We start from the raw sequence: 18,145 nt of genomic DNA on the forward strand, positions 1-18,145 counted from the left end.
AGCAGGATTCAGCTGGCATTGCACCCTCGAGGTCTCAACATAATATTGTTGCTCTTTATGACAGCATAAAATATCCAAGAATTATATGTATAGTTGTATGTTTTGTAAACCAAACCACCTTCCCTGAAACTGCATAGTTCCGCTTTAAGAGTTCAACTTTTCAGATGGTGAATATCTAATTTTGGAATGAAAATTCTTCCTTCAAGTGAAATTATGTCAATTAGTTTTTACTCACTCACTCACTCACTCACTCACTCACTCACTCACTCACTCACTCACTCACTCACTCACTCACTCACTCACTCACGTAAAGAGATATCAGTAAGGGAAGGAGTAGGCTCGTTTCTCCACTGTCATCTTCCATGTTCTTCTCTCACCTCAGAGCTCAGTTTGTTGGCCTTGACCTTGGCCTTCTCTTTGAGTCTGTAGTCGGCGTTGTAGTGAGCGAAGGCGTACTCGATGAGCGCGGCAAACACAAACACATAACATATCCAGAAGTAGACGTCTAAAGCTTTGATGGCCGATGCTCGCGGCAGGGAGGAGCGTGCGCTCACCATCAGCGTGGTCATAGTCAGCACCGTTGTGATCCCTGAGAAGACACACAGGAACATACAGCAGATTACAATCTGAATCACAAACATAGTCAGGTGCTATAGCTTTTTCCTTTCCTCCATGTTTTGGAATTGTAACTTTGTTGTGAGTCTGTGTTGGATGTTGAATGAATACAGGAACACAAAACAAACAGTAAAAGCCATAACATCACATAATACCAACCTAATGATACTCGAGCTGGAACCGCCGATTGGCTGATCCAAAAGGACACCCATGACATGGCGACCAATAATATAGAAGGCATGTAGGACTGGATGATGTAGACCCCTCGGTTACGCCTCAGTTCGAAGCGAAGGCTGAGCCTTGGGAAGCGGCCCGCTGAGGAACATAAATAAAATAAATGATAATAATAATAAAATAAATAAAAACACTTTTACATTTCCCTAGAAACTAATTCTGTTGCTTGGGTATGAAAATCAAATTGCTGACCATTAAGGCTAAGGGAACCACTGTCTGCTTGTGTGTTTCCCTAGAGGCAAAAGTTAGATACAAAAAAAAGTGCTACTACTGTACATCTATAAAAAGGTTCTATCATCTCCTAAATCTCTTGCCTACACCCCTGCAGCTAGTCTGCTTGACATGAAGCATTCTGTCAAGCAACAGTTCACTGAGGATAAAAAACCCAATACAAATCCATGGAACCTTTCAATATGACAATTTATTCAACATAATTTATGTATAATATAATATATATATTTATAATTTATACTTATTGTGACGAGCCTGGTGGTGTTCAGACTCGTCACGGTTAAAAAACAAACAAATTCAAATGTCCACACAAGTGCAATATCAATCAATAAGAATATGTATTGATTTACAGGCAGAATAATAGTATGATGAGTCTTTCTGTGCTAATAGAATGGTCGTAATACAGTCTGATGGTCAAAACACAAAAACAGGCTCTCGTACAAAAAAGGGATTGTTCAATACTCAGAGTAGTTGTCCGGTCCAAGGTCAGTACACAAGGGGGTTTCTCAGCCAGTCTAGGGTCCAGTACACAATGAACACCTTCTCGCCTTCACCTCTCCTCTCATTACCTCTCACCTCGCAAAACTCTGTATACAACAATCTCTCTCTCACTACAATAACTCCAACCTCACCTCCACTCAACTCACCTCTCTCTAACCTAGTGTATTTGTAGTGTGTGTGTCTGGGGTGTGTGCATGTGAGATCTGGGTGAACTAATGATGCACAGGTGTGTTCTATCAGTACTAATCAGCTACCTAATTGTTTCCACTCCTTCCGTGGCAGTAATATCTCTAGTTTTTCACATATCCATGAGAGGGGGGGGTGATATCTGCCACATTATATAATATATCATTTATTTATAACCTTTCAAAATTACAATAACTATATGAGGGTATAGTTATTATGCGGCATACAGACCGATTACTTTTATTCATCATTTATGTTCAGATACAAATGTTATTACCTATATTTAATATTATGACCGACACGGCTACTGTTTAATTTTCTCATATTTTATAGTCAGATTACCTAGATGTATTGTCTTCCTATTACCCTGCCCATACAGTACATGAGTGGTTATCAAACCTTTTCTGTTAGGCAACCCTTTGACAGACCAAAATGTTTTGGGCCGCACCTCGCCCCAACAAAAAAGTCTTGAAATTTATTTTGGGAAATAACATCAATATTATGAGCTTTCAAAGTGTGCAACCACTTAACACTTTGGCTGCCGGAGGTTAAATTCATGATATACCATCTGTTGCCAGCTCTATTTGTCTATGGATAAGTTCCCCTTCTTTGCAGGGCTATAACCTTTTAAATCCTATTGCTAGATTGCCATTATTAGGGCCCATTCAAAGTCCTATATGTATTGTTCATTGTGTAGCAACGTTAAACTTTTTCATTCACATATTCATAGTAAAATATGGTCTAAAGTATAAGTATGTTTTTATCGTTTTCTGCAGCTTTCTTCAGAACGTGATTTATAGCTCCAAATGCATTATATTGATGATGAAATACAGTTTGATAGCAATCGGCGCGATATAAAAAAATCCAACTGGACGGACTTCTGGAAGTTACTACACGTAATCTGATGTTGACCGGATGGCCGAGGGGGCGTTTATAATTCCGTGGGCAGCGTTATACCATTCATCTAATGTGGGTCAAATGTTCATCATAGCAGTTAGTATCGTACACATTGAAAAATAACGCTGAATCTTACTGTAACTGAGGGGTACAATTCCCTGACTGTATTGATAAGTATGGTATCATTAAACCACTACCGTCTTTATGTACATTCTACTGGCCATACAGTACATAGGTATCTTAATGATGAACACTTCCCCACAATGAAATCGGTTCCACACAAAGTTGTAATTAAGTATTTATTGCAGCAAAAGGTACATAATATACTTTCTTTACTTCACTTTGAATGCGCTTATAAGGCAAAGGAATGTGCGTAGGCAAATCAATAACGAATGTCCATTCTCTGGTTACGCAGGAGGTAATCATACAACCTGAATCTTAGGGAATTATATCTATGGTACACTAGTAATATAGCGGGAGATACTGGAAGGGTCCCCCCGGTTGTAAGCCAGCAAGGGTAGAGGATCTGTCGGTAATAGAGTCTGGGTCAACGATGATAAGGAGACTCCGAGTACGGGAGACGGTGCAATAAGATCTTGATCCACAGACGAATACAGCTGTTCTCCGTAGCCTGTAGCTCCACAGGGAAAAAAGCTAGCCTGCCTCAGGCTTCTGAGGGGCAGACTCGACGTGGCTCCTCACAGGGTAAATCCCACACACTTGTGGGCGTCGGCGATTCTCCGCTCCATTAATTACAGGACCAAAAGCAAATATAATCCAGCCGAAAAGGGCTATGCAGTCGTCGGGTAGATAATCCAGTGTACATGTCCACACGGTCCTCGTCTAGGGCTCCTCGGGTGAAAGCGCCATGAAAGCAGCCCAGCCTGGATAAGCACTCTAGCTGATACGAGGAAAACGTTGGTGATGCTGGTCACTGTAGAACTTTAGCCGCACGATACACTATACACAAATAGACTATTACTGACTTAATAGAATATGTCGCACTCGACGGTATAGCGCCAAACTCTGACACTTCAGTTATTAATTCGCACGCGGTCTCAATGCTCTATTTGGGGCCAAACAGGCCATACTTCACCGCACGTAGTATCGTGGGTGAGGCTTCAACTTTAGTTACTAAGACTTCTGACTAAGTGCTTCTGTATTCACCTGCGCCGTATTTATACGCTTAGATGAATAAACTAGTACCAGCTTTATTCCTGTCTCATATCCTTGCGCAATACCGTTCATGTCCAGGCATGTCCCCGGCGGTGACTTTGAACCTGACTTTGGAGGCATGGCCTTGGCGCCTGTGGACCGCTGTCCAATAGGAGAATGAAATATTATGGTCTGTACTAGGCTAAAGGGATATTCCGTGTATATGTACAAGGAATATACAAGGGATATCAAACGATATACAAATATTATGCAATATATATCAATCAATAAATATATATATTCGGTTTAATCTGATCCTTTGTAACAGCCGCCTCCTAATTAGTCCCACCTAATTAGCTAAGCAGAGACAGATTAACCGCACTGTCCACTACTCAATGTCTGTTGTGAGGGGTAGGGCAGTTCACAAAGTCATGGGGTCATGGTCGTCATCAATAGTATCGGGGAGCCTTGGCAACTCTATTAGCCTCGCCACGGGTCGGGTGTAGATCCGCCCTTGGACGAGCACTTCGGCTGCTCGGAACTTTCCGTTGGCACCGGTGATCACTTTGCTTACGCGGCCAGCCGGCCACATAGCTCGGGGTAGTGACTGGTCGATAATCATGACGACTGTTCCTTCTGTCAAATTGTCTCTCTCTTTCACCCATTTCTGGCGGGTCTGTAGAGACGGTAGATAGTGGAGTAGGAAGCTGTTCCAAAACTTGTCAGCCAATACTTGACTGTACCTCCACATTCTTCGGCCGTTCGCTTCTTCAGGCCTGTACATTGTCTGTGGTAGCGCGGGGTCCAGCCGCCCCATCAAGAGTGTGTTGGGGGTGACTGGGTCGACATCTGCTACATCACTTGAGACGTAACCGAGGGGCTTTGAGTTCAATACTCCCTCGATCTCCGTGAGGACTGTCATTAGGACTTCCTCCGCCACGGTCTGGGCCCCAAGCACGGCGTACAGGGCTGTCTTTATTAAACGTACTTCTCGTTCCCAAGTTCCACCGAAGTGAGGTGCATTCGGGGGATTAAACTGGAAGTCAATCTGGGATGGAGCGAGGTGGGTCTTAAGTTCTGGGCCCATAGCTTGGAAGCTCTCTCTCAGCTCTCTTTCTCCGCCTTTGAAGTTTGTCCCGTGATCAGACAATAATATAGACGGTTTGCCTTTCCGCGATGTGAATCTTCGGAAGGCCATAAGGAATGAGTCTGTGCTCATGGTTGGAAGGAGTTCTATATGCATCGCTCGGGTGGTCATGCATTTGAATACAATACCCCACCGCTTCTCGGTTCCTCTTCCTTTCTTTACATACAGCGGGCCGAAACAGTCCATACCGGTGGAGTGAAAAGGCTTGTCGCAGAGTCGGAGGCGACAGGGAGGTAGGTCAGCCATCCGGGGTATACTGGGCTGCGCTCGCCATTTACGACAGTCTAGACAGGTCCGCTGGAAACGCCGCACTGCTTCTCTCCCTTGCAGTATCCAATAACGACGTCTGATCTCCGCGAAGACTCTCTCTGCCCCGGCGTGATGCACATCCTCGTCGTATTTCTTTATGATCAGCTCTGTGACCTTGTGTCGGCTGTTTAAGACTATCGGGTACTTGACGTCATCCGGTAAGTCTGGAGCTCTCCGCAGACGACCACCCACTCTGATGAGACCATGGGCGTTATGAGGCGCCGTTTGGGACAAAAGCCTGACTAATACAAGACACCGCCTATCCAAAGCCTGAATTATACAGGACACCGCCTATCCAGTTATCCTGCGCGACCCAGTTGGTCCGCGAGAGAGGGCCAGTTGGTGCGCCGATTGGGACAAAAGCCTGTCGAATACGAGACACCGAGGTCCAGTTGGTCTGCGCGCGCCAACATGTTTTTTCAAATACAGACACCGAGGTCCAGTTGGTCTGCGCGCGCCGACATGTTTTGTCGAATACAGACACCGAGGTCCAGTTGGTCTGCACGCGCTCACATGTTTTGTCGAATACAGACACCGAGGTCCAGTTGGTCTGCGCGCGCTGACATGTTTTGATCCGCGCGCGCCTACAACTTTTGGTACGCGAGAGAGGCCCAGATGTCCGGCGAGAGAGGCCCAGATGGGTCCGCGGGCCACCCAGATGGGTATCGCTCGCGGACCAACACTTAAAAGAATAAAGTGGTGTACTCCTTAATTTATGCACTTACAATCACCAGAAAGGCTTTCGAAATGCCATGTTGGCCTCAATATTTTCAAAACAAATTATATGAAAAGGTTATGAAATGAACAACATAAACAAGAATGTGATCAAATATGTAATAAAAACGGAGCTCAGACTGTATCTGTATTACATGTCATATGTTATGATGAATTGAAAATGGGGGACCCGGACGTAAACAAGACGAAAGTCTTTCTCTGGTCTGCACCCCTTAACAATTGTATGTATTGAACTGTACTGTACCCATTCTGCAATCTGTTTTCAATCAATCTATCTCAACGCATACATTTGATCGTAGAAATCGTGACGTCAGAGTGTCTTCGATAATGTTGGGGGTCCTTAATTCCTGTATGCGAATTCTTCATCATGCAGCACTATCATCATCATCCGTATCAACTAACATTACAAGTACATTAGAGGAGGAAGTTGGACACATGTTTCATCATTAAATGTCAGCAGATAATCAAAACTAGCTAGTATGATGATTGCTATAGCTTTAAAAAAAAAAACGGTATGCCCTGGTGTATGTGACTGACAAAATAAACCTTAGTAAGGCAAGTATCCCTTTACTTGAAGTGAACAAAGTGCTTCTCATGTACTCATGTGTACAAGTTCATATTATGGTCTACAAATATGGTAATGTTAGTATATTAGTATACTAGTATTTAATGATGAAACATGTGTCCAACTTCCTCCTCTAATGTACTTGTAATGTTAGTTGATACGGATGATGATGATAGTGCTGCATGATGAAGAATTCGCATACAGGAATTAAGGACCCCCAACATTATCGAAGACACTCTGACGTCACGATTTCTACGATCAAATGTATGCGTTGAGATAGATTGATTGAAAACAGATTGCAGAATGGGTACAGTACAGTTCAATACATACAATTGTTAAGGGGATGCAGACCAGAGAAAGACTTTCGTCTTGTTTACGTCCGGGTCCCCCATTTTCAATTCATCATAACATATATGACATGTAATACAGATACAGTCTGAGCTCCGTTTTTATTACATATTTGATCACATTCTTGTTTATGTTGTTCATTTCATAACCTTTTCATATAATTTGTTTTGAAAATATTGAGGCCAACATGGCATTTCGAAAGCCTTTCTGGTGATTGTAAGTGCATAAATTAAGGAGTACACCACTTTATTCTTTTAAGTGTTGGTCCGCGAGCGATACCCATCTGGGTGGCCCGCGGACCCATCTGGGCCTCTCTCGCATACCAAAAGTTGTAGGCGCGCGCGGATCAAAACATGTCAGCGCGCGCAGACCAACTGGACCTCGGTGTCTGTATTCGACAAAACATGTCGGCGCGCGCAGACCAACTGAACTGGACCTCGGTGTCTGTATTCGAAAAAACATGTCGGCGCGCGCAGACCAACTGGACCTCGGTGTCTCGTATTCGACAGGCTTTTGTCCCAATCGGCGCACCAACTGGCCCTCTCTCGCGGACCAACTGGGTCGCGCAGGATAACTGGATAGGCGGTGTCCTGTATAAGTCAGGCTTTGGATAGGCGGTGTCTTGTATTAGTCAGGCTTTTGTCCCAAACGGCGCCTCATAGGGCGTCGCTCTCGGGGGCTAGGTGGAGCAATCTGCTGTCTGATGGGACGGGCTTTGCTCCCTGTAGACAGTCTAGCTCATCGGGAAACGAGTCTCTCTGGGCTCGTTGTAGGAGAAGAAGTTCTGCTTCTTCGTAGTCAGCTGCAGTAATGTCAGTAGTGAGCTGAACCTCTGGGTGGTGCCACAGGAATGTCTTTAGCTGCGCACTCTCTAGGGTGAGGCAATCGTCTATGTCGGGGTCTGTGGAGACGAGTGTGGTCAATCCACAGAACATAGATTTCTTGTTCTCGGCCTCCTCTTTACTCGCTTCCCGTGGGGTGGGTGTAGGCCACTCTTCTTCCGGGAGCTTGAGGAACTCTGGCCCGTCACTGTATAGATTGTGACGGGTGAGGTCATCCAGGGACATTCCCCGGGTGATGACGTCAGCTGGGTTGTGTTTTGTGTCCACATACCTCCAGCTTGCTACTTCTGTTAAATCTTGAATCTCTGTGACTCTGACTCCCACGAAGACCTTGTATCTGCACGAATCAGACCGGATCCATGTGAGTACTGTCGTGGAGTCTGACCACAAGATTGTTCTTTGCACCGGGATGGTGAGTTCACGTTGGATTAACGTGGCAAGTTGCGCTCCTGCTAGGGCTGCGCAGAGCTCTAGACGCAGGATAGATTGTTGCTTGCGTGGGGCTATTCTTGAGCGAGCCAGGATGAAGGCAGTATGTATTTCTCCTCCCTCCTCTCGGGCACGCAAGTAGGCCACCGAACCGTAGGCTACTTCGGAGGCGTCGCTGAAGACGTGCAGGTCCATCTGGCACGTCTCCGGCCTCACTGTGGGTGGGAAGTAGCTGCGGCGTATGTTGACACCTGGGAGTGAGCTGAGTTCTGTCTCCCACTCTCTCCATGTGGATGCAAGGTGTTCGGGTATGGGGTCGTCCCAGCCCTGGTCCTTGTCCCATAACGCTCTTACAATCATCTTTGCCCTGGTGGTGTAAGGTAGAATACATCCCAACGGGTCATATTGTCTGGCGAGTGTTCTGTATACACTCCGTCTTGTGGTCGGTAGTGCAGTCGACCTTCCCTGCTCCTTGGTCAGGGGTGTGTGTTTATAATGGAGCGAGTCTGTTTTGAAGCGCCAGACTAGTCCTAATGTCATTTCTTGGGCTTCTCCTGGGATGGTCGCCATCCAGGTCTCGCTGCTTGCTGCCTTGTCCTCGGGGGAGAGGCTGCGCAATACTTGCGGGTCGCTGCTGGCCCACTGCCTGAGATCAAAGCCGCCTTTGATCAGGGAGGCGCGGAGCTTGAGTAGAAGGGCCTCGGCTTCTTCTGGCGTCGAGACGCTTTGCAGACAGTTGTCCACGTAGAAACTACTTCCTACACTTTGTCGGACCTCTTCATCGGCTGCTGGGTCCTCTGCGACGTGTTTTTGCAGTGCAAACGTAGCACAGCATGGGCTGCATGTGGTTCCGAAAGGGAGGACTTCCCATTGATAGATGGCTGGTTGCTCGTCCCCGATCCTCTCTCTCCATAGGAACCGCAGCAGGGGCTTGTCCTCCTCCACTAGTCTCACCTGCAGGAACATCCCTTTGATGTCGCCGCTGATGGCCACCTTGTCTTGGCGGAAACGTAGTAACACGCCTAGTAGAGAGGGGCCGAGTGTTGGGCCGGGCAAGAGCTCTTTATTCAGATTTTGTGATCCGATCTGGTAGCTGCAGTTGAACACAATACGATCCTTGCCGTTGTGGTGGACTTTGTGGTGCGGCACGTACCATGATTCGGTCGTCTGATCGGCCTCTTTAATGTCAATTTTCTTTATGTGTCCCGCTGTGATTAGCTTGTTAATCTCAGCGCGGTACACAGTCTCTTGAGCGGGGTCTCTGGCTAGGCGCCGCTCTGTGTTCAATAGATACCGCTCCGTCGCTTCTTTTGGGGCGTGGAAGGTAGGCATACCCTCTCGCCTCAGGAGTGGAGTTGCGTATCTCATCACTCCGTTGACTTTGACTCTCTTTGTCCCCTGCTCGAGGAGGGCTATAGCGTAAATGTCTTCCTTGGAACGAATGTCTTTCTTTTCGTTCTTAAAGGGCATTGTCTCTAGTGTCCATAGCCTCTCGACATGCTGTAGGAGGGTGGTGTCTTCTTCTGTCACTCTGGAGTGAAGGCAGCTAGTGGCTGCTGTTCGGTTAAGAGACCTAGCGAGGGGGCCTTGTAGTGTCCATCCTAGGCGGGTCTCGACTGCTGCAGGACAGCCTCTGGGCCCTGTGTGGACCCGGTCCATCGGGACGATGAGGTCTGCATGGTCGGAGCCTATCAGCAGGGTCGGGGTGGCACCGTCTATGGGCGGTATAGGTAGTTGACGCAGGTGCACATATTTATCCATTTCTTGGCTGGTGAAAGCGTTAGTAATCCTATACCGTCTCTCTGGCTGCCCGCTTGCTGCGATAGTGAAGGAGACATTCTCGCCCTTTATCGTCTTTAGATCTCTTCTTATTGTCCGAATCGTCATCTGGTTTTCACTCCCCCGCAGCCCCAGCTGGGCCGCGGCGGACGCGAGGAGAAGGGTCTTCTCTGACCCGTCGTCAAGGACGGCGTAAGTGTCCATGACCTTGTCTTGGTAACTCAATGTTACGCGGACCACCTTTAAGAGCACCCGGGCGCCCCCGCTGCTGGCGGGGTCAATGTACATAACACTTGCCTTTGTGCTGCTTGAGGGTGCAGGCTTTCTTCTGTTACTGTCGTGTAGGACGTCTAAGTGGGCTCCGTCACACCGACTACACCTCTTCTTTAAGCGGCAATCGGCTGCCATGTGACTGCGCGCACATCGGTAACAGCGTCGGTTGGACTTTATCCATTGACTCACCTCGTCGGCGGTCATCTTCTTGAACGTGTCACATTGTGACAGCCAGTGTTCCTTTTCGCAGTACGGGCACACCATCTTCCACTTCTCTTTCATCGAGGGGGTACTGTGGTTCTTGCTGCTCGGTACTGATTCTGATTGGTGCATGACGGTCACCAATCTGCGGCCATCGTTTGCTCTCCTAGGTCCCTCTCTGGAGCTTGGTGTGCTCCGCATGAACGTATCCAACCGTAGGCTGTTGACTTCTCTCGCCAGGAAGTCGGCTAGGTCTAGGAGGGATGGCTCGGGACCGTTAGGATCATGGTGGTCTCTTTGCCGCCTGAAGCGCTCTTGTCGGGCGGGCGGAAGCTTCTCTAAAATCCTCTCGACATTAGAGTTCGCGTACAGTTCGTGCATACCCTTTTCTCTTTGCGCCCCCAGCATCCCTACCAGGGATTGTACCTTGATAGACAGGTCATCTAGTGAGCGATTGTCTGTGGCTGGGGGTAGGCGGTCAATATGCCTTATCTCTTGTATTACGTAGTCCCATATGCGTCCATATCTTTGGTCGAGTGCTGCTAGAGCCGCGGTGTATGGGGTAGTAGAGGTGGCATAGGCCAGCGCTATATTGTGCGCTCGGGGCACCTTGAGGTGCTTCAGTAGGATAGCATATTTGTACGGTTCATCAGCTACATCGGACATCATTGTCTCTAAGCACATTCGTAGCTCTGTGTACTGTGCTCTGTTCTCGTGTGTGAAGTCCGGGAACGTCGGTGTGCCAATGTATGATGCCATGGATGGCTGGCACATCGGTGAGCGTTGGAAGAGAGGCCTCCTAGGCGAGTCTCCTCTTACGCCTCTTGGTGGGCTGGTACCTGCTGGATACCATGGCCCGCGTATCCAGGTGCTGTTCCTCGGGGCTGGTCGTGCGTCAAGCTCACCCGTGAATTGAGTCGGGGGTCTGTAGCGCAGAGCCGCGGGGGTAAAGCCTGGGCTGTACTGGACCTCCTGGTCCTGTGGAGTACTGTGCTGATGTTGGGCTTGACTCTCCTCCTCTCCCTCTTCTTCTTCCTCTGGCAGGTCATCTAGATCCTGTAGTCGTCTATTTAGCCTCTCCGCGGTGTAGACCGTTTCTTCCTTGTAGCTGGGTCTCACTTGGACCGGTCGGGGAAGGGGTTCAGAGGGGGTTATAGGCTCTCTCTGGTGGTCGGGCTCAGGGTCGCTTGATCGGGTAGGGGAGGGTGCCCTTGACCCTTGTCTTGACGAGGCCCTGGAGCCCCGTGCGGAGGGAGGGGGTGTTGCCCTGGTGATCAGCTGCTCCATTATCTGCGCTTGTAATCGGTCGCGCTTGGCTTCGCGCTTGGTGAGAGCGAGGTCGCGCTCTGCTTCTCTTTGGGCACCGGCAGCGGCGAGCTGGGCTTCGGCGGCGGCGCGCTGGGCTTCGGCCCGGTCTCTTCCCATATTCTCTTCCGTCTGAAGGCGTCTAAACTCTAGACGTATACGATCTTCGTCGCTCCGTTGCTGCGCTTGAAGGCGTTCTCTTTCCATGGAAGAATGTTCGCGCTCACTAAGCGTCTGTGCTTGGAGTCGATCGCGCTCTGTTGAGGCTGCCAGGCTGGCGAGGAAGGCCTGTGCCAGCATCTTGTCCGCCTCGCTGGGGGAAGACGCTGGTTGAGGTGATCCACTCCTGGTAGTACTCGTTGGAGATCCGTTCTCCTGTGGCGAGTCGAGGAGATCCATCTCCGGGGTGCTCGCCTCTTCTTGTAGTGGGTCGAGTTCCATCCCTGGAGGGCTGTCTTTATCCTGGAGCTCTCCGGGGACTACTTCTTCGGTCTTGGCGGGGGGTAAAGTCATGTCAGGTCCCTCCTGGTCCCCACCGTGAGCTTGGTCAGTTACGTTAGAACCCACTAGGGCCTCTATTGGCGGGGTAGCCTGGTCGATAGGGTCGGACATAATTTTACTATCTACTTTTTCCGCGTTTACCGTCTGTAGAAAGCTAGGTAGTATATTGGCAACGTAATCCTCTAAGTACTGAGGTGTCTGCCGTCTACGCTGCGGGCGATCTATTTTAGGAGAACCGTTTTGTGGAGTGTTCATCATTGGCCATGTCAATATTAATACCACTATATTAATATTACGCTAATTACCCTCCGGCTCGAAGGACCAATTGTAACTGAGGGGTACAATTCCCTGACTGTATTGATAAGTATGGTATCATTAAACCACTACCGTCTTTATGTACATTCTACTGGCCATACAGTACATAGGTATCTTAATGATGAACACTTCCCCACAATGAAATCGGTTCCACACAAAGTTGTAATTAAGTATTTATTGCAGCAAAAGGTACATAATATACTTTCTTTACTTCACTTTGAATGCGCTTATAAGGCAAAGGAATGTGCGTAGGCAAATCAATAACGAATGTCCATTCTCTGGTTACGCAGGAGGTAATCATACAACCTGAATCTTAGGGAATTATATCTATGGTACACTAGTAATATAGTGGGAGATACTGGAAGGGTCCCCCCGGTTGTAAGCCAGCAAGGGTAGAGGATCTGTCGGTAATAGAGTCTGGGTCAACGATGATAAGGAGACTCCGAGTACGGGAGACGGTGCAATAAGATCTTGATCCACAGACGAATACAGCTGTTCTCCGTAGCCTGTAGCTCCACAGGGAAGAAAGCTAGCCTGCCTCAGGCTTCTGAGGGGCAGACTCGACGTGGCTCCTCACAGGGTAAATCCCACACACTTGTGGGCGTCGGCGATTCTCCGCTCCATTAATTACAGGACCAAAAGCAAATATAATCCAGCCGAAAAGGGCTATGCAGTCGTTGGGTAGATAATCCAGTGTACATGTCCACACGGTCCTCGTCTAGGGCTCCTCGGGTGAAAGCGCCATGAAAGCAGCCCAGCCTGGATAAGCACTCTAGCTGATACGAGGAAAACGTTGGTGATGCTGGTCACTGTAGAACTTTAGCCGCACGATACACTATACACAAATAGACTATTACTGACTTAATAGAATATGTCGCACTCGACGGTATAGCGCCAAACTCTGACACTTCAGTTATTAATTCGCACGCGGTCTCAATGCTCTATTTGGGGCCAAACAGGCCATACTTCACCGCACGTAGTATCGTGGGTGAGGCTTCAACTTTAGTTACTAAGACTTCTGACTAAGTGCTTCTGTATTCACCTGCGCCGTATTTATACGCTTAGATGAATAAACTAGTACCAGCTTTATTCCTGTCTCATATCCTTGCACAATACCGTTCATGTCCAGGCATGTCCCCGGCCGTGACTTTGAACCTGACTTTGGAGGCATGGCCTTGGCGCCTGTGGACCGCTGTCCAATAGGAGAATGAAATATTATGGTCTGTACTAGGCTAAAGGGATATTCCGTGTATATGTACAAGGAATATACAAGGGATATCAAACGATATACAAATATTATGCAATATATATCAATCAATAAATATATATATTCGGTTTAATCTGATCCTTTGTAACACTTACCGTATCTTCCTCGCGCCGTTGGGCGATGAGCGTGGAACAGACATTTTCCTATTATGGGATATAGAAATATCCGGTCCATTTCCAGGTTGTATAATAAATATATACGTCCAAATCATGTTGTTTTTTCGAGTTATTTGCAGCGATCGATGTTCACTGTGTGAAGACTGAGTTTCTCTAACACTAGCAAGTGCCCGGACCCCATATAATAATAATAATAATACTTCGTTTTATATAGCGCCTTTCAAAGGACCCAAGGTCGCTTTACATAAGGGGGGGGGGGGGGGGGGGAGATAACAAGTCAACAAACATAGTGGACAGACACAACACATACATAAAAAGTGAGAAAGTTAGGGGTTGAAGGCCAGGTTGAAGAGGTGGGTTTTGAGCAGTTTTTTAAATGAGTCCAGAGTTGGGGTGGTGCGGAGTTCTGCGGGGAGGGAGTTCCAGAGGGTGGGAGCTGCCACACTGAAAGCTCTGTCCCCGAACGTCCGCAGTCTGGTTCGGGGGATGGAGAGCTGACCAGTGTCCGTGGATCGCAGGGACCGTGACTGAGTGTAGGGGTGGAGGAGGTCAGTGAGGTACTGAGGTGCCAGGGCGTGAAGGGATTTGTAGGTGAGCAGGAGGGTTTTGTAGGTGATGCGGGATTTGATGGGGAGCCAGTGGAGCTGGATGAGGATGGGGGTGATGTGCTGCCAGGGTTTGGTGCGGGTTAGAACCCTGGCAGCTGAATTTTGAACATACTGGAGCCTGTCCAGGGTTTTGCTTGGGACCCCGGACAGGACCCCGTTGCAGTAGTCCAGGCGGGAGGTGACGAAGGCGTGGATGAGGGTCTCAGCTGTGGTGTCGGAAAGTGATGGTCGGAGTCTGGAAATGTTTCGGAGGTGAAAGAAGGCGGATTTGGTGAGGGAATTTACATGGGATTGATAGGAAAGGGTGGAGTCCAGGATAACGCCCAGGTTGCGGACCTTAGGGGATGGGGAGATGGAGCAGCCGTCAATGTTGAGGGTGAGATCCCCAACCTTCCGGAGCAGGGCCTTGGGTGCCACAACCATGAGCTCGGTTTTATTGTTGTTGAGCTTGAGGAAATTTGATGACATCCAGGTTTTTATTTCGTGCAGGCAGTTGATAAGGGAGTGTGGGGGGAGATGGGTGGATGGTTTGGTGGAGAGGTAGAGTTGAGTGTCGTCGGCATAGGAGTGGAAGTTGAGGCCGTGGCGGCGGATGATCTGACCAAGGGGGAGCATGTAGATGGTGAATAGGATTGGGCCAAGTACGGAGCCTTGTGGGACGCCTTGGTTGACTGGGGCCGGGGTGGAACTGGAGTCGCCGATGGTGATGAACTGTGTCCGGGTGGTGAGGTAGGATTGAAACCAGGAGAGTGCTGAGCCAGTGATGCCGAGGTTGTTGGATAGGCGGTTGAGGAGGATGGAGTGGGAGACTGTGTCGAATGCTGCAGAAAGGTCAAGGAGGATGAGGATGCTTATGTGGCCAGAGTCAGCTGCAAGGAGGAGGTCGTTGGTAATTTTGATGAGGGCGGTCTCTGTGCTGTGTTGAGTTCTGAAGCCGGATTGAAAAGGCTCATAGAGCTCATGGTTGGACATGTATTGTTGGAGTTGGGCGGCCACTGCTCTTTCCAAGATTTTGCTAAGGAAAGGAAGGTTGGAGATCGGACGGAAGTTGTTTAGCTCGTCTGGGTCGAGGCCGGGTTTCTTAATGATGGGGGTGACGGAGGCTGTTTTGAAGCAGGGGGGGACGAGACCAGATTCAAATGAGGAGTTGATGATGTTGACCATGGTGGGGCAGAGAGCAGGGAGGCAGATCTTGACCAGGGTGGTAGGCATGGGGTCAAGTGAGCAGGTGGAGGCTTTGGCTGAGGCTATGAGCTTGACAACTTGGGGACCATTTACCGGGGAGAAGGAGGAGAGGCTGCATTGGGGGGGGGGGCACCCAGGGGGAGGAGCAGGTGAGGGGGAGGAGGAGGGCACTGCTAGCTGCTGGTAGATGGTATTGATCTTGTCCTGGAAGAAGACATGGAACCTGGAGCAGAGGTCGTGGGCACCAGATGGGCGGGGGGGGTCGAGGGGGCGGAGTAGCCGGTTGATGGTGGAGAAGAGTGTCCTGGGGTGGTTTTGCTGGTTGCCGATGAGGGTGGAATAGTAGTTTGTTTTGGCCTTGATGAGAGCTAGCTTGTAGGCCTGCACGTGGTCCTTGTAGGCCTCGAGGTGGACAGTGAGGCCAGAGTGAGTCCTACCGGGTTAAAGGTAACATCCGTTTTTTCGATCTGCCGATCGGCCACCAGATGGCGGTCTTGAACCGCTAGAGGATTGAGAGGAGATCACACTTGTGTCTCAGGGCCCCGGAAAGGAAATATGATTCCGATCACAGATTTTTGAAATATTGATATCAAAGACGAGTTATGGCGTCTTCGGCAACTTGAGCATGGCGGGGAAGGACGCCTAAAAGCGTCTTCCGGCAGTTAAAGTGTTAACAATAACATTCTACAGGGGGTGGCCGGGTGGCGCAGTGGGCAAGGCGCTCGCCACCAATGCAGGAGATACTGGTATCGAGCCCAGCTCTCGGCGTTGCTTCCGGCTTGGCCGGCCGTCGTACTAACACAATTAGTCCTGTCGTTGTAAACAGCGACTCCTACAGTTCGGTCGGGGCGCCTGCTCAGCGAGGAAAGGATCTAAGGGGGGTAGTGTGATCCTTCCACACGTTACACCCTCTCAGTGAGAGTCCGCGCTGCCAGGTGAAAAGAAGCGGTTGATTGGCTACACATGTATCGGAGGAAGCATGTGATAGCCTCCACTCTCCCAGACCGACTGTAGGCGGTAGGTGCGCAGCGACCAGGAAGGGGATTGGGAATTGGCATAACGACTAACATTGGGATGGGAGAAAAACGGAGGAAAAAGGAGGGGGGAAAAGATAAAAAATAATTTAAAAAAAATTACATTCTACATCAGTAACAATAACCAAAAACTGAGGAAAATCAAATGTGCAATCCCATTGCTAGAACAATAACATACGTAACAATACAGTTCAATAAACACTCAGACCGCGTGCTTTTAAAAAGAAATAGAGAGAAATCTTACCAAGAGCGAGATAAGCTTCATCATATTTTCTTGACTTGAAAAAAATACGATATATATATATACATATGTAAATCAATATCTTCCTTTTGAATAAAATAGGCTCATGAATCAGGATTGTTGAAGCTAATCACACACACACACACACACACACACACACACACACACACACACACACACACACACACACACACACACACACACACACACACACACACACACACACACACACACACACACACACACACACACACACACACACACACACAAGAGAGAGAGAGAATAGCTTATAGCAGACGTAATCATTTTAGAATAATTTCTGCTGAAGTGAAATATTCATTATCATCAACTATCCAGTTAGTTTTTATAGTGTAACATTTGGCTACTTCAAATCATTATAGAGAGAGAGAGAGAGAGCGAGAGAGAGAGAGAGAGAGAGAGAGAGAGAGAGAGAGAGAGAGAGAGAGAGAGAGAGAGAGAGAGAGAGAGAGAGAGAGAGAGAGAGACAGAGAGAGAGAGAGAGAGAGAGAGAGAGAGAGAGAGAGAGAGAGAGAGAGAGAGAGAGAGAGAGAGAGAGAGAGAGAGAGATCGGACTCAGCTCCTTCCGTTCCTCACTGTTGCAGCTGCAGTTGACGTCAAAACAAGTTATTAAATGCACACTGAGTGAAGGCGCACTGTCAAGTCTTGGCTTTAGGCAGAATCACAAGCAGTTGTTTAAGAGAAGTTATGTATATTTCGAACGTGATTCATTCATTGCGCACTAGTTAGATGACATATTGCGCATGTTATGACTTTGAACGTCTGCCATTTCCACGGCAAAGGCGGCACATAAGTCTTATGCATCATAAGATATGATGCATAAATCATGAATAATCAAATAGCTGACATTTTCATGATCGACGACATCGACTCATCTATAACACGCAGACGTCAAAAGAATAGTTCAGCGTGTTAGTTCCCCAGTCGCTCGCCCCCCAGGGCCCCACACTTTGAGAAACACTGCAGTACCTGTAGCTGTACCTCCCCTCCCCCTCCCCTGTGCTGATATAACGCCTGCATTTCCCCAAGGGGATCAATAAAGGAATATCTTATCTTATCTTATCTCATCTTATCGTATAAGATAAAA

General features: G+C 48.4%; 1 protein-coding gene across 1 annotated transcript in view; it reads right to left on the reverse strand.

Moving 5' to 3' along the window:
- Positions 1-18,145, reverse strand: part of gabrd (gamma-aminobutyric acid type A receptor subunit delta) — a gene marked incomplete at both ends in the record, with an annotated part of 88,976 nt that overhangs the window by 13,636 nt on the left and 57,195 nt on the right. The window contains 2 exons of the mRNA XM_084333449.1: positions 378-589; positions 775-930. Of these exons, the coding sequence (XP_084189575.1) occupies positions 378-589; positions 775-930 (368 nt within the window). The remainder of the gene's footprint in view (positions 1-377; positions 590-774; positions 931-18,145) is intronic.

The sequence above is a fragment of the Notolepis coatsorum genome (assembly GCF_963971535.1).
Source record: "Notolepis coatsorum genome assembly, chromosome: 17".
Taxonomy (NCBI): domain Eukaryota; kingdom Metazoa; phylum Chordata; class Actinopteri; order Aulopiformes; family Paralepididae; genus Notolepis; species Notolepis coatsorum.